Source organism: Rhinolophus sinicus, linkage group LG16 (genome assembly GCF_036562045.2).
Source record: "Rhinolophus sinicus isolate RSC01 linkage group LG16, ASM3656204v1, whole genome shotgun sequence".
NCBI lineage: Eukaryota > Metazoa > Chordata > Mammalia > Chiroptera > Rhinolophidae > Rhinolophus > Rhinolophus sinicus.
In genome coordinates, this window is record NC_133765.1 from 15,105,066 (window position 1) to 15,126,636 (window position 21,571).

Genomic DNA, 21,571 nt, shown 5'->3' on the forward strand with positions numbered 1-21,571 from the left:
AGGCAGAGCCTAACGTGAGACTTCTCAGGCCATTGGAGCCATTCCCTCTCTATTGCTGACCCCACCTAAGGGCCCCACAGGAAGGGGTGTTTGGGGCATAGCGCTGAGAGCTCTTAGCTACAGAAACAGTGGTTTATTAATCAGGCCGCCTGACCTAGCCTGGCTACTGTCCACCTGTGGAGCTTGGGGTGTGTGGGTTGGACCCTGGTGGAACGCTGGCCTTTGATTCCAAGGTTGTGGGTGTCAGCAGGGAGGGGGCAGTGCCCACTTGTTGAAGGGCAGTCCCTGACCATCCAGCAGCTCTGGCAGGTACCTGACTCAGCCTACACCTGAGTGCTCACATCCTGGGCAGGGGCAGAGGTCACCAAGGCCCCACTTCCAGCGGGTATCAAAGTCTTGGATGTAAGGTGAATCCATGTGAGGTTGCGGTTGGGCTATAGCTGCAGCATCGGCCTGGGGGCCACCAGACCCCCCAGATCCCTGCCCCAACCTGAGGATCCCGGGAGGCCGAGTCTGGCGGCGGTGGCCCCTGGGTGCTAGGCCGGGTGGTAGAAAAGGTTGCCTGTGCAGAGCCTCCGCTTGAGCTCCTGCCATAGCAGTTGCCGCTCCTGCTGGGCGCCCTTCATGATACTGCTGTTCTCCAGGGCTCGGCGGGACAGGTAGGGCAGTACCTCCATTACAGGGCCGTAGGGCACATACTTGTACACGGGGAAGCCTGCCTGACCTGCATGCACAGGCAGAGGTGGTGAGTCCCAACCCTGATGCCCCCACGCCATCCCCCAGGGAGACCCAGCTTACCCAGCGGAAAGCTGATCTGGTCACACATGCCCAGCAGCTGTCCAAAGTACACCTGGTGATCTGCAGGGTACAGGCCCAGCTCCTCCATCCTGTGACGGGGCAAAGCAGCGGGTGAACTCCCTGTGCTAGCTCTGAGTCCCTCTGCCGCCCCAGGCCCTCATGCGCATGCTCTAACCCCCAGGGTGAAGTATAGGTATAAGCTCTGTCCTGCACAGACGAGGCCTCTGCCCTGCTGCTCCCAGCTCGGCCCATGGCCACCAAGTTCCCTCCTTCCCTAGCCAGCCTCCCCTACCTGATGGCCCTTTCCCTCCTGCCTTCCCCAACCCACAACTGGTACCCTGACCCAGCAAAGCAGACCCACCCAGCTGCCTGCCCCACAGTATGTCCCGGGGCCACTCCTTTCTCCCTTTCTCCATCATTTCTGCTTCGGTGCCACGTTCCTAGTCCCCCCAACCTGGCCTTTTGTCCTCCCCTCGCTGGCAGCCACCAGCCACCAGTGGCCATTGAGTCTTTGGAAGGCCGCTGGTGCTACAAGTGTAAAACACCATAGGACTGTGAAGACTTAGAATGAAAAAAGAATGCAGAATATCTCACTATGTTTCTTAAATACCGAATACATGTTTAAATGGTAATATATTTAATATGTTGGGTTAATTGAAACGTATTATTGAAATTAACTTCATCTTTTTCTTTTAATGTGGCTGCTGGAAGATTTAGAATTAATAGATGCAGCTTGCACTTCTGCTAGTGCCGCTCAGCTGTTGGGGGGAGCAGCTTTGCAGCACCCTCACCTGCCCTCATACCTAGCCTCATAGGGTCTTTACAAACATTCCCCGGGTTTGAAATACCTGCCTGTCGCTGATCCCTTTTTATCCCCTTCTTCCCACATCTGTGTATCCAGACTTGGCCCATCTGCACCAGCACTGTGGGGCCGCCCCCAGCTTCCACGTCCCCCAGGGGCAGGTTCAGCTGGGTCCTCTTCACACCTACGCAGGCTACAGGCCAGGCCTGTCTTCCCTGTCCCTGCTCCCGACCCCATCCCTGTGTCAGGGTCCCGCCACCTGCCCCAGGTTCCCAGAGCACCACGAGCAAGAGGGTCCCTGGGCCTCCACATGACGCCCAGGGTTGGGCTCCTATGTCGGGGTACCCAGTCTAAAGTGGCCCGATCCCCACCATATCACCTTGGTCTCCAGGTCATATGTCTCTGTCCCCCATTAGAACATGACCCTGTGAGAGCAGGGCTGCCACCATGTTGCCAACTGACTGACGTAGTGGGGACACTCATGGCCTCCTGCAAAGATAGCTGCTGACTCCTCCCCTGCCAGTGTCCACGCACTCTGCCATATGACCAGCTTCTCCCAATGCACAAATGGAGGCCTTGCCACCTGGTATCTGGGACTCAGCCTTGTGACTGCCTTTAGCCAACAGGACAATAGCAAATGTGATGTGGGCAGAGGCTTGCCCTCTTCTGGGCATCTGAAAGCCTGAGACTGCCAAAGCCTAAGCTGGCTTGTTGGACACTGGACATAGGATGCAGTCCCTTTTGTTACCCCAGCCACAAATGAGGCCATTTTGGGCCAACCACACCCCAGCTGAGCCCAGTCCACACTGCTGGTCCACAGAACACTGCTGCTCAGTGAGTTTTATGTTGGTTTGTTACTCGGCCAAAGCTGACACAGGCTGCCTGTCTGAGGTCCCTGAGGTACCGCATCAGAGACCCACACTGCTTCCCAGGGAAGGCAAGGCCGAGCTGCCGGGGGCTCCCTGGCCCCGAGAGCAGGAGCACAGAACTGCAGCCGCAGTTCGTGGGCTGGGCCTTCTCCACGATAGTGGTGTTTGTGGAGCCTGGCACGGGCCCTCAAGGCTACAAGGAAGGGGAGAGCGTTCAGCTGGCACTCAGGGCAGGAGGCTGCTGTGACCAAAATGGTGAGGACAGACGTGTTCTCAGTGGGAAGATTCAGAAATCAGGAGAAAGGGAGCCTTCCGAGGACAGGTTATGCCTTTAGAAGTTTCATAGTTTTGTCTAGTCAGTGTCTGAGTGGACTAGCCGGTGATCCCCACAAAAACGTGTGGCTACCAAAGTCAGCTGAGTTTGTAATTGGAACCTAAGAAGGTGGCGCTTTCCACACAGCTACAGTCTCCCATGGGTGCCCTGCTGTGCAGGGGTGCAGGTTCCCGAGCGCTGGGCCAGGGGTACCAGAGGCTCTGCATGTCCATCATCTAGCAGAGGACCCTGATGCCAGAGGGATCGAGCCTTGATCGGGTTCCATCACAGAATAATATTTTTAAGCCTAAGGGAGAGCCACGTTTTAAAATTTGCAGCTCAATCGTGCTCATTTTGCCAGTCAAAGAAGCCATAACTAATCTTTGCTGAACACGAAAGGTGGCCCTCTAAATTCCAGTGACAAGGATGGAGCATCCAAGGTGGGAAAATGAGGGCCTGAGAAGTCCCTATGGATGAAGGAAACAAGGTTTGGAAGAGCCTTGCCCAGCTGGGGCTCTGCTCTATTCCCCCATGGAAACAGCCAGACACCTGCCCCTCCACCCTGGCAGGGACGCTTGGGAGGAAGCCTTGGCACTCAAGTTCCCAACCATGATGGCTACAACTTCTGTGCATTAGAAATTGCGGTTTTCAGTTGCAGTTTCAGACTGAAAAAGCAGCACCATCATGAACAAAGGATAAATGGTGATGTAACTGAATGTTTAGAATGACCAGAGTCAGCTCCCCAGGCAGCACCCTCACCCTGCCTGCTCCTTCACTGCTCCGTCGGGAAGCCCCACTCAGCAGCAAGCCTTGGGCTTGGGGTGCCCGTGCTGTGAGACAGGGGCCCCTACTTTACTCCTGGAAAAGTTGAGGGCCAGCAAGACCCAGTGCAGGGCCTAAGCCCCAAGAAGGCAGAGACTGGGGAGAGGCAGGGGAACTGGGACCCCCGGGTTAAGACATGGGGTATAAGAACATGGTGAAAATACTGGAATATTTAAGCATTACTTCACCTTATTCCTATGTCTGACTTGTAAGGATTCTGCCAAAGTTTTGCTCCAGAGAATGAGTATTGAAAGAGAAAACATACTAAATTAACTGCATTTGGAATGCAGTTAAAAATGTTAAGAGAAATTGTTTATAAATGAGGCCGTGCATGCGACCTCGTGAGGCTTTCCAACTTTTCACACTGTACTTGTGCATTTCCATAAGCTATTTAAGTCACTTACTGAAGTTTAGTTTTTGGAGACTTTAATTAAAGTCAGGTTTAATTTTAAAAACCAAATTAACTGCAAATCGCCTTTTTGCTACAGCCGTGGTGATGCCCAGCTGGACATGGTGGGGTGGGGCCTGTGGGGCAGCGAAGCCCCCACTCGAGCTTGTTCCACAGCTGTTTCCCCGAAAACGCCCACCGTGCCTGGCAGGTCATTCTGCACACGCTTCCAGGGTGTTCACCTCAGCCCTTTCCTAACCGGGGAGCACCTGGACCACTGTGGGGCGGGGCGTGCACCTACCTACGCAGCGTGAAGCGCACTGTGTCCTCATTGTGGGAAGCCACCATCACTTTGGCTTTGGCGTTGTGCTTCAGCTCCTCCAGGACATAGTCGAGGCATCTGGGGAGAGTACCACGTGAGTGCGGGCCTAGAGAAGTCCCCCACGGGCAGGGTGCTTTCTCTCTGACCCAACAACTCCATTTCCAGGAATGTGCAATAGCTGTGTCCTCACCCACGGATACAACAGACGGGACAGGGTGTGCCCTGTGTCGCCCCTATAACAACAGGACGTCAAACCACCTTAAAGCTCGCAGGGACGCACTTGAGTACAGGACCCCACGTTGGCCATTAGGGTAGCTAATGGTCTGCATGCTAAGCAGGGGAGATCCAAATACAGCTTCACCAGAAAAACAAGGACAGAGAACTGAGTGCATAATGCCAGCCAACCACGACACAGTCCGAGCCAGCAGTCCGACAGACATGCATGGCAGCTCCTAGAAGGAAGCAGGGCATCGCTGGGGAGGGAACAGGAGCCTGCGAGGGGAGACACTCGGGGTCTCTGAATTTGCAACACATCTGCACAACCTCAGAAAAAACATGAGGTCAGCCTTTTATGCAATATGGACTTTTATCCATACTGCGTAAAAGATCACCAAGATAAACAGCAAAAGATGCAGAAAAACGTGGTTCCTGGAAGCAAACAAGCTGAGCACAGTGTGGGGAGGGCTGCTCCGGCAGCAACAGGAGTTGCTGGGGTACCTGGGCCAGTTTAGTTTTGTTCTTTTGTTCAGTAAACATTTCTATATTAAAAAAAAAAACACCTTAGTGTTTTTGAGAAAGTAAAACAAAAGCAGAGAAAATAGTTCTGGCCTCAGGGCAGAAGTCTTGCTCCTACCAGAAGCTTCTGACTCCCAGGGCTGCTACCCCTTAGGATGGGGGTCCATCGGGTCAGCTCCAGCACCAAGGTGGTATGTTTCCTTGCCCTGTTTTCTCACTCCTCTCCCCAAGCAGCCCTGAGGCTCTGGGACCCAGGGAGAGCTGGCGCACCTGTGGTACATGGCGTTGGTAGCCTCGTACGTGGGGTTGATGGGGTCCTCATAGCCAATCTCTGCAGCACGGGCCCGTTCCTGGGCCATGTATGCACCCCGCACCAGCTTGGCCCCAAAACACCAGCCCTCACGGCGAGCCAGCTCCACATCCATGGTGATATTGTTATAGGCATCCTGCGTGACCAGGGTCAAAAGTCAACGACCAGGACAGGCCCCTGCTCCAGCCCACACCTCCCAGCGCCTTCCCTGGCCCAGGGGCTCCCAGGGTGTAGTCACCATGGGGTACTGGGGTGGGAGCAGCTGGCTGAGGGAGGTGCCCTGTGCCCACTTGTGGGTACTCGGGATCTAGGAGACAGGTATGAGTTGGGAGGCCCTTTGACCTGCCCCAAGGAATGGTGATAATGGGGAGACCTATAGCCTTTTCTGTGTGGCCTGGCGAGTCCTCGGAGGGGAAAGCCAGGTACCAGCAGCCACGGTACACCATGGTACACGCCAGTCTCCTTGGGCTGACTTGGGGGGTGGGCATCTGCCTTGAGACCCCACAACCTTGATGCCAACCCCTCCCCATAGCCTCCAAACGCCTTGCTGCTCCCCAAGCAGCTCAGCCCAGGCTTGTGTTCAGGGACCCCACCCTGAAGCATGCTGGGCTTCCTGAGGAACAAGCAAAACTCTAGCCAAGTCTTTTTCTGGGAAGGATCCCAGAGCTTTCATCCGCTCCTTAGAGGAACCTGAACTAAAAGAGGTGGGAGAAAATGGTCATTCCTGAAGGCTTCGAAATCTGGGGGTTAAAGTTCATTAAGTGGACCCTACACAAGCTCCTCCATCTTCCTCCTGCCCCTTCACCACCCTTGTCTGGGATCTGGGGCCCAGTGAAGGGGCCGGCAGCAGCAAGCGATGGGTCCTGGGGCGCTTTTCCTCCCACTCGGGCAGTCACGCGTGGCCAGCCGCCGCCGCTGAGCAGCGGCCTCCCTCCTCAACGCGGGGGCGCAGATGGGGGTGTGCCATCACCTGAAGGGTGGGGAGGTGACGGGCCATACCCTGAGGTAGCACTGGTAGGTGTTGAAGATGAGTGGCTTCTCCACGTTGCACTTGCGCTGCATTTCTAGCGTCAGACGGTTGATGGCTGGCTGGAAGTAGGTCTGCTCAGCGTCCACCATCAGCCGCACCCCCACCTCAGTGGCTTTCTTAGAGATCAGGCGTGGGAGAGAGGGTTTGTCTGGGGCTCAGGTGAGAAAGGTGCCCCCCCAGCCCCCAGGCGCATCCCAGGCCCTCAACCTTGGCCAGGACATCCATCCTCTGCAGTATCCTCGTCATCTGCTGCTGCTCCTCCTCCGTGAATCCTGACAGCAGAGGCTCCAGCTGGCCTGTCTGAGGGGGCAGCACACAGTCAGGCCACGGCAGGGCCCCGGACCGTGTCTCTCTGCCTAGAGCCTACTGATACCTGCTAGCTGGATCCCAGGACCAGTGGGCCTGCCTCTTCAGGCCCTCTTCCACCCTGTGTGTGATTGGAGATCAGCGCCCTGCCCTGAGGCTGGCTGGTGACACAGCAACAAGGTCAAATGAGGTGAGGCCAGGTGTAACCTCACCACCAGCCAGCTGGCGCGCTCCTACTCACAGCTGCCTCCGATTAGGCCTGCACCCAAAGTATCTGCACCCACAGCCTCCCCAGTACCTTCAGAGGGTCCCCTTTCTGCTTGCACGAACTACTAAGGAAGCTACCTTTGACCCACCCAGTGATGGGAAAGGCTCAGCCCCTAGCAGAAAAGGGCTGGAAGAACAGTGGCTGCAGGCCGACTGCACTGCTGTGCAGCGTAGACTGCCCCACAGCAGGGACAGACGCAGCATCCCCAGATGGTGGCCTTCAGGGGGCGGAGTGGGTTGGCAGTGGCCTGGTGCTTGGGGGGGGGTGGTCACCCACCCTGCAGGCCGGGAGGCTCTGGGGCCCTCTGCTTGCCCCCCTTGCCCACTAACCCTGCCCAGAGTGCTCCCAGTGGGCCCTCAGTTGGCCAAGGCTGGAGGTTTGTGGAAAGCAGTGTTTGCGGGATGTTTTCTCAAGGTGTTTCTGCTGCTGTTTCACATCCCAGCTTAAGGGGCAGTTTCAAACATGGCCAATAATCCCAGACTCCCGCCTAAGGACAGGAGTCTCACCCTCTCCCTCTGAACACAGGCCAGCCTAGTGACTCGCTTTCAAGCAATGGAATCAGGCAGAAGTGATGCTGTGGGGCTTCTAAGGCCAGGCTACAAAAGGTGAGAGTTTAGCCTGATTTGTGAGGACACTCACACTGGGAACCCAGCAGCCACACGGTGAGGAAGCCCTGGCTGACAGCCAGCCGTGTGAGCGGGGACCCCCCACAATGCCCCCAGCCCCCACACCCTCTGTGTACAACTGCAAGGGAAACCCTGAGAGAGAACAGCCTAGAACCACAAGGGGGAATAAGGAATGTTGCTCTTTCAGGCCAGTGAGGTTTGGGGTGACCCCCAATGACATGGGGAAGGCCGCCCAGATACCCCGCTCCTCGTGGGTCTATCTTCTTCCCCCTGGACCGTGGGGATCTCCTGGGGCCTAGGAGGACAGTGGCCCTGGCCCAGGGCCCGCAGCAGGGAACGTTTCCCTTCCTGGCCCCACACCCTCTGAGACGGGGCTCAGTGGCATCACCTGCGTGTTAGGGACCACCAGGTGCTTGGAGAGCTCAGTCCTGGTGTCGATGAGGCTGCTCCAGTCCAGCAGGTCCAGGGAGCTGCGGGAGGAGGGGGGTCAGCACAGTGGCGGCAGCAGCTTCTCCATCCAGCCAGGCGGCTTTATCTATGGGTGCTAGGATCTGTTGGGGAGCCTAGACCCCAAACCAGCCCATTCCCTAAAAGAGAAGTCCCCAAACCCAATCCCCACAGAACCCGCCTCAGTGTTTAGTTTCAAAAGACAGATAAAACGTAAACATCCTCCTCTGTTTAAAAAATGGACACCGAAACATGCACGTTTTGCATCGGGGCAGCAGCAGCTCTGAAAAGGGGGCATGTACCAAGAACACCTCGGGCTGTGTCAGGCTGGGGGAAGAACCAAATGGGGGAGACCAGGCTGGAACCGACACAGCATGTGAGAGCATGTGAGTAGACAGCACCTAGCTGCCAGCGCAGGGGCCCTGGTGACCTCAGGGCCAGCCCCCAGCACCCTAAGGAAGAGGCCTGGGCTCTCTGGGGTCTCAGCTGCCCAGACCCTTTGCCTGTCTGCTGTGTGGGGCCCAGGGAGAGCTGGCACTCTTGCTGAGCTGCAGTCTGGGCTGACCCTGTGCCCAAGCTGCCAGACCCCATTCATGGACTCCCGGCTCCCTGTCAACTTCCATTCTGTCCATTTCAGGGAAGCAGTTTCTTTGGGACCATCATCCCGAGGCGCATGCCCTTGAGGAGTGACCAGCATGGGGAAGCTGCTGGGCCTCGGCTGGAACCATGGCAGAACCGGGGCAGATGCTCCCGTCTTCTCATCTGGGCTCCGCTCTTACCCAGACACGCCCAGGGTCTCTGCCGTGAACCACTTCTCAATCTCCTTCCTGGATGCGATGCCCATCTTTGCCACACTTTCCTTGAGAAGTGAGAAGGTGTCAGTCTCCTGGTAGCTCCCAGCCCCATCCACTAACACTTAGTGTCCCCCGCCTGTTGGTTTGTGATCTATTTTGATTTGATTACCCTGTTAGTGAAAACAAGATGCGGTTCAGGCTTGTGCTTCTGCTCCATAGATGGCTCTTTCCCTCGTGCCCCATCCCATCCCTGCAGCTCTGTTGTGCTCTACCTGTGGGGCCAGCCCTTCCACCCTCCCACCCAGTGGGTCCTTAGCCTCTGCTTAGATTCCTTCCAAGCTGAACCCCAGCAGCTTCAGGGTGGGCTGTAGGCCCTGGAACAGCTCTGGGAACCCAACTCACACACTGCCCGGCCAGCTCTTCCTGGGCAGGGCACCTACTCAGCCTCACAGTGCCTGCCCATTCATACCACCAGGGAAGGGCTGCCCACCTGCAGTGCCGCCACCTCCAGCTTCGTTTCCATGGCAGCTAGCCCGGCCTTCCCTTGCTCTGCAGCCATTTGGTGAAAGAACCGTCTCCACTTGGTCAGCACATCTGAGAACTTCAGCTACAAATGCAGGCCTGAGCACCTGTCTTGAGTGCATGCCCAGCTCCCTGCCCCCAAGAACCCCGCATAGCCCCTGGACCCCCTCTCTGTCCCACCTGTGTACCCAGCTCCCAGCTGCAAGATATGGGCACATGAGCTTTCCTTTAATGCTCACAGCAACCCCCAGTTCTTGCAAATGCTCTGCACATGGACGGTTCCAGCACTTACCAGAAACTGGGGTCTCCCCAGTGCAGTGAGCTTAATGGCCGAGAAGCCGTCATCACTGGCTCCGCCTGTGGGAAGCCACAGGAAGGGCCCTCAGTGCTCCAGAGGGGGAGGAGGACCAGGAGCCTGTGCTCACCCATAACTACAGTGCACACAGCTGCTCAGATGCCCCTCCCTGGAGGTGGGAAGGTGACTCAGCAGTTTGCCACGTGGGTCAGGAAGGTGGTGGGAAGGCCTCCTGACTATTCCTACGCCGCCCTGATGATTACTCCTCTGCCTGCCTCAGTTTCCTCTCTCATGCCATCAACACCCCAGGCTGGAGGTGGGGTTCACAGAACACAGAAACAGAGCAGAAACACAGGCTGGAGTGCAGAAGGCACTCAACCACACTTGTATCTCACTTCCAACTTCTGGAGTTTGTCACTACTTCTGTGGGACCCTCCTCCCTATTTGCCTCCCAGGCAGAGGGCAGGGAGGCACGGAGATGAGGCCCCAGACACTGGACACTAGATGGCCAAGTGCTGGCCTGGCGGGCCAGGGTCTCCCCAATGCTATTCAGAGAAGACTGTTTCTGACCATTGCTTACTCCCATTCCTTAAAGTGTTCAGGAGGTGTGGGATCCACTGCCCCATCATGGGAGGGCTGCTGAGGACACACAGTGGGGCAGTGTTGTGACCTGGTGGGTTTCTAAAGGACACAGAGACCTCAGTGACCTCCCAACTTAACTGGCCTCTCTCAGCAGGGGCTCCCGCCCCAAGGTCATGTGGGGAGGACTTCTCTACAGAGAACGTAGCGCCAGCTCCCTGAACAGTACAGCCCTTGGCAAACCCACGTGCCATGGGTGACCATAGTTTTGCCTCTGCCAGGACTGGGAGCCGCTAGCCCACTGACAGTCTTCTGAAAGGTCCACGTCCGGGCACCTGGTACCCAAGAAAGGGGCATGAGGCACCTTCCTGGAGGCAGCCAGGTTCTTCACAGCTAGACACAGGCATGACCCCATGTGACTTGAGCCTAGCTGGTGGCTCCCCTGTGTCACCCCAGGTCATCCTCACGAGTCAGGACTGCCCAGAGATGAAGCCCCGAGCGAGTGCTCCAGCCCCTGCCTCCCACTGTCCCACCAGGTCTCCACATGCCAGGGGTCAGCCAGGACTGGGCCTGGCAGGTAGACGGCCAACAAAGAGAGGGGCCCCACCTGAAGCCTCAATGCAACGCAGGAACGTCTCCATGTGGCTGTCACACTTGGCTTCGTTGGCGTAGAAGTAGGTGCGGGCACTGATGACACCATCCCTGTGGTCTCCGAAGGCCTGGTGAACCTGGTACTGCTTCTCCCTCTTACTGGTGCCTGCAAACGGCCTTAGCACTTACCCGGCTCTGCACCATGATTTGGTTCCAACCTCAGTCCCAGCACACAAGGAGCTGCTCCAGGAAGCCCCACAGCACCCCTGCATTGTGCTGTGGGCTGCTCCCCAATGTTCAAAGCCCTCTGCCCCTGCACCCAATGTTCCTTCTCCCTGGCTGAGACCTAGTAACATGGCAGATCTGAGCCATGAGGCAGAGCCCAGACCGACCGAGGGCTGTGAGGAGCACACTCGGAGCAATGGCCTGGGTGCCCATGGACACAGGGCAGAATTCGGCATGGCCCCTTGTCTCCTGGGCTTGCCTACGCCCCTAGCTCAGGTCCCAGGCCACAGTGCGGGGCAAGGGGGTGGGGGGAGAGCGTTGGTTAGTGAATGGCCTCCTCTTACCACTGCCCTTCCTCTCTGCCTCTGAGGTACAGGACCTGCAGGAAGAAGAGGGTGAGGGTGAGAGTCATGCCACCTCAGGCAGAAATGACAAGTACATTCCCATCAGGGAGGCAGAGGTGAGAGGAGCTAGAGGCCAAGGAAGGCTGTGTGAGGAGGGCTGGGTTAGCCCGGGCAGGTAAGCGCCTGTCACTCACCCCACCCACCCAGGCCGCCAGGATTGCCTCCTCTGAGCTGGGAGGGGCAGCGGCCTCCACACAAACCTGGCCTACAAGCCCTGCCCCCTGGAGAAGCCTCATGTTCCCCATGGGTAGAGACCCTCCCTGGTGTGGGTGAGGAGTGAGTGAAACTACCCAATAGGCAGAGGGCTCTCTGAACAGCCCAGAGCACTGAGTAAGTCACTGAAGCTGGCTACACTCTAAGGAAAAGACAGGATTGTGGGGTCTGTCAGGGCCAATGAGGAACAGAGACAATGTTGCACCAGCTTACAAAGTCCCCCAAATCGAGGAGTGAGGCCCCCTTGCTTTACCTTCTGCCCCCCAGATCCAGGCACCTCCAGCCACCAGGGGCCCAAAGCCTGCCTCCTGCCCCTACCTCCAGCTACCACTGCCAGGCCCAGCACCCTGTTTCATTCTTGCTCCTTAGGCTTATTTTCCAAGCAACAACCAGAATTTTTCTTTTAAAATGCAAAGCTTTCCATCTTCCCTGAATAACATGCCCAGGCCTCCTGAGGAGAGGACAGGACGGTGAAGCCAGCCCTCAGCCCTGGCTGCCCCTGCCCCACCCAGCACTGAGGCTCAGCCCGGCCCCACTGGCCTCTCTGCAGTCCCTCAGCCGTGCCCTCACTGGTCTTGCCAGGCCTGCCCCCACCCCCACTGGCACCCATGCCAGCATCACAGCAGACACCATCTTCCTCCTCACAGTGGCCATGGGGTCTGGGACAGCAAGAGGCATGGCTGTCTTCAGATGAAGAGAATGTTCACCATCACGCCCACCAGGCCCCAGGGTCGCACCCCAGCAGCTCTATCTATCGTCACCTGACTTTGTATTTAGTTTCTTAAATCAGTTACCACAGAGAGGGCTCACCTGCAGCCCTGTAGTCATCACATGGCCTCCAAAATGCTAAGAGGGTGGGGGGCTTTCCAGCTCTGCCCACACCCCACAGGGAAAGAGCAGTGACTTTTTTCCCCCAGGGACACTCGGGGCCAAGGTAAAGCCAGAGAAGCCTCTGAGCGGTACCTGCACCTGCAGTGGCCTGATTCCGTTTGATACACTGAAGCTGACTTTCCTGGCTGGTGGAGATGCCTGTAAATAGCACACCCTGGGCTTGCTGAACAAGAGTAACAGCATCAAGAGGACATCATGACACCAAAAGGTGAAACCTACTCAGCCAGTCTCCTTCACGGTAAGATCTCCAAGGAACCCATGGACATGTGCGTCAAGAGGCTGTGGCAGCTTTTACCTCGCTGCTCCCAGAGCAACTCCTAGGCTACCCAGCCACCCTCCAGGGAGCCCTTCCTCCTGGCCTGGCTTCTGTGCAACCCCAGGGCCTGAATCTGAGTCTTGGAGCCAGAATGCCTAGGTCAGGACCTGGGAATCCTGGCGGCCAGGCCAATTCGCAGGGGCCAGGAGCTCCCCACATAGTGGCACAGCCCACGAGGCCATAGCCTGGGGATAGGAATGGGAGCTAGACAGCCAGCCACTGCTCTGGCCACCTCATGCCAACCAGATGCGAGTTCTTGATGTAACAGAAGAGGATGAGGTATGTGACAATGTTGGCCCCACACACAACGTCCCTGCTGGGGACAAGTACCTCCCCACCCTGAGGCCCCCGGGCAAGGGCACCTATGAGACTAGCCCCAGGCCCTCCAAGCTGTGGTCCAGGTACAACTAGGCAAAGCCATCCACTAAGGGGGAGGTGCTAAGGCAGGGGCCTGGTCAACAAGGACGGTGGCCGGCGGGACTCGGGCCTGCTCTGTAACCACAGTGCTTGGCTCAGATAAGGTGAGCGTTAACCACACAGTTATTTGCCTTCTAGGCAGAAGGCCTTCCATCAGACGGAAGCCTATCTATCTGAACTCTATCTGAAAGGTCCCCAGGGGCCTGAGGCCATGTGAGGTTCCCACTTGGCTGGCACAGCCAGGCGGCACTCCCTTTCTTGCTCCCAGCATCTCCGTGGCAAGAAAGCAGCTGGGGGCCATAACTATTTCCATACATGAACCCCCAGGGCACAGACCTGAGGGGAAGCAATTTACAAACAGGCCGGAGCAGAAGAACCAGGGAGGCCTCGCAGCCGAGAGGTCAGGTGGGTGGGTCACAAGGAAATAAAGATGGCGGTCCCCAGGTGCCACGGAGTTCACACCACCACAGGGGAAAGGAGGAGAGCACCTGTTATGCACACACACGTGTACACACACACACATGCACACACGTGCATGGCCCAGGACGTGGAGGAGGAAACAGAGTGCACCTGGGGGCAAGGGGCAGAGAAGACTACTAGTTCCCTGGGGGTTTGCAGAGGTTTCAGGAAGACCCCAACCACCCCTTTGGCTGCTTCTAAGCTCAGCTCTTGGCAGATGTATCTCCTGATTGGTTGGCTAGATGCCTTTTACAGAAGAACAGACAGTGAGGGGAGACCATGCCAGCCACCCCCACTCCAGCTCTCCACTGGTGAAACCCAGGCCAGGCGGCCAGAGGAGGGAGAGGAAGTGCAGCCAAGTCTGCACTGGGGACAGGAATGGGAGCTAGGCAGAGAGCCACTGCTCTGGCCACCTCGTGCCAACCAGAAGCAAGTGCTTGGTGTAACAGAAGAGGGTGAGGGATGTGACAATGTTGGCCATTCCTGCCTGCAAGCCTGCCTCCCCAGCTTCTCCAGACCCTGGCTCCAGGCAGCACCTGAGACTCTGTGTACATTAGTCCCAGGGGAGCTGCCACCATTCTGGGGACCAAGGCCCAGGCAGCGTGCAGCCAGCCCTGGGTCTGCACAAACAGGACAGACACACCTGCTGTCTACCGTCCCCAGGTGTCCTTATCACAGCCTATCAGGGGGAAGGTGCCCTAGCCCCTTTCCCCATCCCCACTGCACCCAGCCTAAGGGAACGCTGTGGGGCTCCTCTCCTGGAGTGGAGGCCCTGGCCTCTGCCTCCTAACAAGTGTGACGGGAAACACCATCCCAGCCCCTCCCTAGGGTCCCAGCTGCATGGAGGAAAGGAGGAGACCACCTTAGTGTGCTCCCGGCCGCCCACCTCCTGCTTCCTCCCTGAGAAACCTCCCCTCATCATGCCTTCAGTGGCCTGCTGGGTGGGCCTCCTGGGCATTCAGATGCCTCCTCCTTTCTGTGTCTCTTACAGTTATGCCTAGGGCAAGCCTGGCACCACCACCCCTGCCTGCAGCCTTAATTTGGGGCAGTGGCCCCCACATCACTCCCCAGAGCAGGGTCCATGAGCCGTGTCAGGATTAGAAAGATCTCCCTGGGCCCCACCAGGACCCAGAAGCAGTTCCCTGCATGGAGCTGCGTGGTTAGAGCCACTGCGGGCCAGGAACGCCCTGTGAGCCAGGCAGGCAACTTGATAGTGTCCACTATCGACCAAAGCCTGCGAGCCCGGTTCTGCACCTCAGCCCAGGCCCCTCCGAAGGCACAGGGCCACCAGCAGCAGAGCTGGGCATGAGTTCTTGACACCTGTCACTGTTATCAGATGGCGGTCACCCTATTAGGAGGGGAGGGACTGCCGCTCACATCCCAGAGCCCACCAAGCAGTGCTCCTGCAGGACGCGTACCAACAGCAGGGCAGTCAGGGCAGTCCAGGGGCGCAGGTTGCATGGCCCTATGGCAGGGCAAGGCAAGCCCACGTCCCCTTGTTCCCAGGAGGAAGCCAGGCAGATTACCCTGGGAAAGAAGTCTCTTCATACAAGAGAGAGAAAATCCCATTGTGAAAACACCCAGCCCTCACCCTGACACAGCGGGACACAGCCCATTAGTTAGTCAACAGGCAGCCACCAATCCATTGGGAACGGCGGGGGTGCTCAGCTGGACAACCCCGCCTTCAAGGCAGCGAATCACTAGGCAGGGGCTGGGCTCCCCAGGCCAATTGGCTGCCTCGCCTAGAGGCTCGGACATTCTGTTCCCAGTGCAGGAGCCTCATGTGATGCCTTTCTCTCCTGTTCCCTCCCCTCCCCTCCCCTCGCCAGAGCAAACACCACCTCTCATGGGAAGGTTATTCAGCAAGCCTGTCCAAGCCTCACGTGGATTGGGCACAACTGCTGTTAGGACTTGGGGCCCCAGATGCAAGCAAGGGCCCAGCCTGGAGGGGCATAGACAACAGCACAGCAACTGGGCATTTTGCAAAGAAAGGGCTGGTCTTGTCTGGACTTGCCATAAGGCCACTACTCCAGGAAGCAGAGGGTGACCTCGCCTCTAGTTCTGACCCAGCAGGGTGAGTCAGGGAAGTACCCATCTGCCCCCACACTCACTGCCCAGAGAACAAGCCCTGCAGCAAATCAGTGACCTCAGGCCAGCCTGCCACACTGCTCCTGGCTACACATTCCCTTCTCCACGGACCCCTAGGCAGGCTCCACACCCACCAGGCAGAGCCCACCTGCCAATCAGAAAACCATCTATGGCCAGACAAGGGTGGGCCGGTGGGACCCTCCCAACAGGTCAGAAATCCTGCCAGAAAAGCTGCTTCAGCAGAGCAGGAAACCTCCTATACCCGAGCAGGCACATCTTTTGTAACCGGCTGGGCAGTAGCCCTATTTTGTTTTGCGGGCCATTTGGTGTCTGCCTCAGCTACTCAATTCTGCCCCTGAAGGGCAAAAGTGATTTGAATTTCATACAATTTTCCCACGTCACAAAATATTAATTCTTGCTTCGATTTGTTTCAACCATTTAAAAATGCAAAAATCATTCTTGACTTGCAGATCGTACAAAACCAGACGGTGGGTGGGATCGGCTGTGGGCCAAGGCGTGCTGACCCGTCCTTGCTGCTCCTCTGGCCTCACGCACACCAGGCTTCCCATGAAAGCCCAGAGCTGTCATCCTCAGGGGGCAAAAATGCAAGAACCCCAAGCTGAACCCAGGAGGTTGCAGGTAATCAGGCTGACCAATCTCGCCTCGCATTGGCCTCCTCTCTGCCCAGGCCACAGCCCAGCCCTGGCCACCCTGGGGTGCTTTAAGGACACCACCAGACACCCGGCAGGCCTTACTCCATCTCCTGGCGCTCTGCCTCCTCGGGGCTCAGGTCCTCCTCCACCCCATAGTCCAGGATGGAGCCCACACCAAAGGCCCTGTTGTGCTGAATCAGGGGCCGGATGGACTCCTGGTCCTCGCCAGCCACAAACTGCCCGTAGAAGGTTATCTTCATTAGCTTGTCAAACAGCCTTTGTCCCAGAAGTCTCCTGGAGAGATGGAGCAGCTGAAAGGCAAAGGGAAGGAGCTGTCTTGGACCACCAGCCTCCCATGTCCCCAGCACTCCAACCACAAAGCCTTGACCACTTTCCCCAGGGCCACACTCAGCTCACACCCTCGATTTCACAGTGGAGACCACCCGAGCAGCTTGCTAGTCTGCTTGCAGCAACTGTCAATCACTCAGTCCTCATGCAGGGCAGGTCCCGCGTGCTGCCCCTGTGGCCACCCTTCCTCCTGCCCTCACGCTGACACTCAGCTGGCTGTCTGACCACCACTTGGTGGGTAGAGAAGTGAATGGCAGGTCTCTCTTGGAAGGGCAGTGGGCGTGTTCATAACATTCTCTGTATCCACCTCTCAGAAAGTTACACTGGGAAAGAGGAGGATTTGGTGCAACTTTCTAGAAGACAAGCGCCCAGATTTTTCAAAGTTTTGTTCACTGTTTATTCCAAGTTCCTAATACAGTGCTTGGCAAGGGGCCGGCCCTCCAATGGTTGCTGAATAAATGAACATGTGCAAAATTCAGACTGAGTCTGAGTTCAGCTGGAGTGAAGTGTACGTTGGCAATAAGCCAGGTGACCGTCTACAAAGTTCTGTGAGATGAGAGCCCACCCTGGGACCAGTGGGGACTCAGCACAGCCATCCAGGGTCGCAGCAGACCAGTAGCTCAGATGGACATGCCCCTGAGGAAGACCGCTCCCCATAAACCACTCAGCTTTCTCCTCCAATCGCATCCCAAATTTCTGCCATTGTTTATTCAAATGTCCTGAGCAGCTGCTTCATTCCCAGCATTAGAATTAGGCTGAACAAAACTGAGGAGTTCACATCCTACTGGGGCAGAGACGCCGACGGAGGGAGGAGCCAGGTAATTCCAGGAGGTGGTTCAGAATGGGGTGGGAGATGTTTGCTAACTTACAGCCAGAGCAGGGGACTCGCCAAGGTGAGGGGGTGACACGGAGCTGCCGCAATGGGGACAGCCAGGACAGAGGGATGAGGACAACTGGAGGCCTCTGGGGCTGGAGGGGATGGCCCACTCATCTGGGAATTCCTGTGTCCACTCCCCCGCCCCCAGCTCCAAGACAGGAAAAGCCTGCGATTTCTCAAACCCAATGGAAGCCCAATGGAAAATAGAACATCCTTTTTTGTGGAGGGCATCTCTTGGGATCAGGGTTTTAAGAAACAATCTCTAGCCTAAGCAGAAGCATGAGCAAGTCAAATGCCTTCATCCCCAAACCAGTCTCGAGCAGCCCCCATTGGCTCAAAGGCAGATGCGCCTGAATTGCAGGATGGCATTCAGTGGAGATGCGAGGCCACTCCTGTGGGTACCATCAGGTGGCCCAAGGACGAGGGTTTGTAAGCCATCACCTCTATCTCACTGCAGCCTCTGTGCCTGATTTTGTTGCATCTCATTGTTTTTATAAAGAGAATTAGAAATGGAAAATGAAAATGCCAATATGGGAGGACAGGGCTGACCTCCCCTGCACCTTCCTGGTCAGCCTCACACAGAGCCAGGGCCAAAGCAGCCTCGCAGGAGGGAAAGCCAGGTCCTGAACATATCAAAGATCACCCCAGGGGCTGGTGGGGCAGAATAACCATCATTTGGCTCTGGGAAAGAACCCTTGAGCACGTACACATCAGCTCTGAGGACGGGCAGAAACACGCCATGGGAGGAAGTGTCTCCTCTCAGGTTGGCAACTTTCCGGTCCAGGGCCACAGCGTACATAAGTTGGGCTGTGTGGCGCACACAGTCTGTCGTAACCACTCAGCTCTGCTGGTGTAGTGCAAAGGCAGCCACAGCTACCACTAATGGAAGGAGCAGGAGCAAGACTGGTGTTTTACTGTCAAAGACAGGAAGGCCGGGATTGGGAGCCCTGGACTGGTGACCTCCCACACCGCCTGCACTGCACTTTGAGCTCTGCAGGAGGGGCTCAGAGGGCAGGAGGGGCTCAGAGGGCACTGCCACCCAGGTCTCCTGAGCTAGTCACATGCCCTCTCACCGTGGTGAAGGGGAGGCCAGCCTGTCACAGGGCTGTGGAAGCACATGGGGCAGGGCTGGCAGTTTTAAAGCCAACTCCAGAACAAAGTGGCCACTTTGAAACCATCTGGACAACACTACCTGAGATGAGGGCAGCCCCACCTCTTCTCCAGGTGGGGGCATCCTTCGTGGATTTAGATACTTGCACTAGGAACATATACACTCGTTTTCACTATAAAACATAGATGTGTGCAGAGCAAGGACAGGTAAAGCCAGTTTTCTTTCCTCCCTGCCTCCTACAGGGCCACTGTCACCATCTGTAGTGTCCCCTTCCATCATCCTCTTCTGCACTGGCTCACACCCAAGCACAGAAGCCTTTGTCATGCAACACCTGGATTTTTTAAACTCTTCTCAGTTCGGCCCCCACTAGGTCCCAAGCCAAGGCAGTAGCTCAAACCTGGATGCTGCAGGCTGACACTCTCCCTCGAAGCCGGTTTGATGACCCCTAACACCCCAGCAGGAACTGCATAGACCAACAGTGCTCAGCAGGAGATATTTTGACCGCATGCCAGAGCACAGGGAAGGACAGGCCCACAAGTCTGCAGTCTGTCCGGCCTCTGCCCCACTTCCTCCAGCACCAGGCACTGAGGCCACCATCACCAGTGACACCACCAGTACTGACAAAGGTAGAACAGTTTCCATGGGAAACATGCAGAGCACCACCCATTGCTAGTGGGCTACTTGAATGCATCTCCAGGGCACAGGTGGGATGCAAGGGAATCTGGGAAGAATCTCCTGCCTCCTCTAGGTACACACAGCTCGGTCCCTGTACTCCAGCACTTTCCCCTAGCACGCATCCCAGGGACAGGAGGGCTGACATCCCTCTCAAGGTACCCCAGAGCCCTTGGGAGAAGCTCTGCTGGCTTCTCCACTGGTTTTGGACCCAGTGAAGAAAGCTCAGTATTATGCCAGAAAAAAACTGGCCTACCTGGCTCCAAGCCCTCCCTCTCCCCTCCCTGTCATCCACACAGGGGGCATGGCTTCTGCACCGCTCATCCTGGTTTAACCTGGCAGTTCCCGTGATGCCCAGGCTGTGGGAGCCAGGTCCCAGTCCTTGCCCCCCACACAGTCCCCATGGACAGCCACTTCTGGACTCCCTAAGTCATTCCCGCCCCCCAGCTGCCTCCTCCCTCCTGACCACTGCACCACCAGTGCTGGCCACTCCTTTTTGGCTGCTCCTCAGATGTGGTGCTCCCCAAAGCATCCTTCATCACCTCCTACCCCCCACCAGATTCCTTCTAGACCTCACGTGTCCCTTCTCGCCCTCCTCCCCAGTTCTGGCCTGGGCTCTTTACAGTCGCAGCTTTACCTCAGGACATCCCCAGCTGCCACAAACATGGGATGGCTTCCCAAAGGCCTTTACTTCTCCAGTTTGGCCCCAACTTCCTCCAAATCACTCCTCCTCCCATTAGCTTCCAGAGGGATCCAGGCCAACACCTCTGCTGGCCTCACAGTCCTTTCAGTCACTCATCTCCCATCTGCTGTGGCTTGACATTCACCCAAGCCTGAGGTGGGGCTCAATGCTCCTCCTGGGCCAGCCTCCCCCAGGAGTTGAGGGAGGCAGCACAATGCGCTCAATCCAGTCTCATCTGAGAAATCAATGCCACCTCCATTGATGGAGAGCCTTCCAGACCCTCGGCACCAACAACTACAGCCTTGCAAACCATTCCCAGGATCACCTTGAAACAACTGCATCTTTTGTGATACCCCAGAGTGACCAGTGGCGAAGACAGTGTTCTGCTTCTTCCGTCCCCAAAGCCCTCACACTTTTCAAAGTTATCATGTTAAAGTTTCAAAAGTTGAATGTTTGAGCAGCTTCCCATTTTTCTCCCAACGCTGTTCATAGTGGCCCTGTCTGGGGAGCCCCTGGGTCATTAAGAACTCTGGGGTCCTAGGCTATGGACCCTGAAAATCACCAGACTTTGCTTTGGGCAGCATGATAGTCATTCAATTTTAAATTTCAGGTGAAAATTTTGTGTCACTGTAAGCGGTACATAGCTTAAAAATTAAATTGTTTTTTGTTTTGTTTGTAGTGCTGAGATGTTGCAAAATTCAAAGGCCCCCAAAGGAATGCAGGAAACACTCCCTTCCTGACTTCCCCAGTACAGGCCATGCTCAAGAGGCCACATCTTTACACTCTGAAACTTCAAAACGGATCCCGGGACAGGCAGAGGACCCGGTGAGGCCCTGCGCACCCGTTCACCCACCAGTCCACCCTCGCACCTGCTCGTGGCGCGCTAGCAGCGCAGGCGAGGCGCAGAGGCGCAGCACCAGCAAGCTGCGCGCCAGTTCCCAGCTGCGCCGGCTACGGTACGCCTCCTGCGCGTTGCCGAAGTCCACGGCAGGCACCGGCGGCCGCGGGGCCTCGGCCGCCCGGCATCCCAGCACGGCCCCCGGGCCCGCGGCGGACTGCTCGCGGGTCGCCGGCGCCGTTGACAGCGGGGCGAGGCGGGGAGGGCAGGAGCGAACGACCGACAAGATGCGACTCAGAGCCATGGCGGGATGTCCCGCGCGCCGGGGCTGCTTAAGTACGAGCCACGGTCCCGCCCCACAGGTCCCGCCCCGCAGGTCCCGCCCCGTGCCCAGCCGCTCCCGCTTCCCTGGAGGCCCCGCCCCGCCCCGCCCCAGGACCTGCTCCCTCTGATAGGGCGGCCCCGCCCCGCGCCCTGAGCCACGCCCTCCCGTCGGAAAGCTCCACCCGGCCAGCAGCCGCGCTTGTTCCGTGAAGGCCCCGCCTCCAGCGCGTTCCTGA

General features: G+C 57.2%; 1 protein-coding gene across 1 annotated transcript; it reads right to left on the minus strand.

Moving 5' to 3' along the window:
• Positions 1 to 118: 118 nt before the first annotated feature.
• PRODH (proline dehydrogenase 1) lies at positions 119 to 21,331 on the minus strand. The gene is made up of 14 exons (XM_019755911.2): positions 21,043 to 21,331; positions 16,586 to 16,794; positions 11,387 to 11,421; positions 10,834 to 10,983; positions 9,645 to 9,709; positions 9,321 to 9,437; positions 8,816 to 8,895; positions 7,978 to 8,059; positions 6,597 to 6,689; positions 6,359 to 6,505; positions 5,320 to 5,495; positions 4,294 to 4,392; positions 799 to 887; positions 119 to 724 (listed from the first exon to the last, which is right to left on the minus strand). The coding sequence occupies exons 1-14, from the start codon at positions 21,313 to 21,315 to the stop codon at positions 537 to 539; spliced, it is 1,803 nt and encodes a 600-aa protein (XP_019611470.2). The 5' UTR covers positions 21,316 to 21,331; the 3' UTR covers positions 119 to 536.
• Between the last annotated feature and the right edge of the window lie 240 nt (positions 21,332 to 21,571).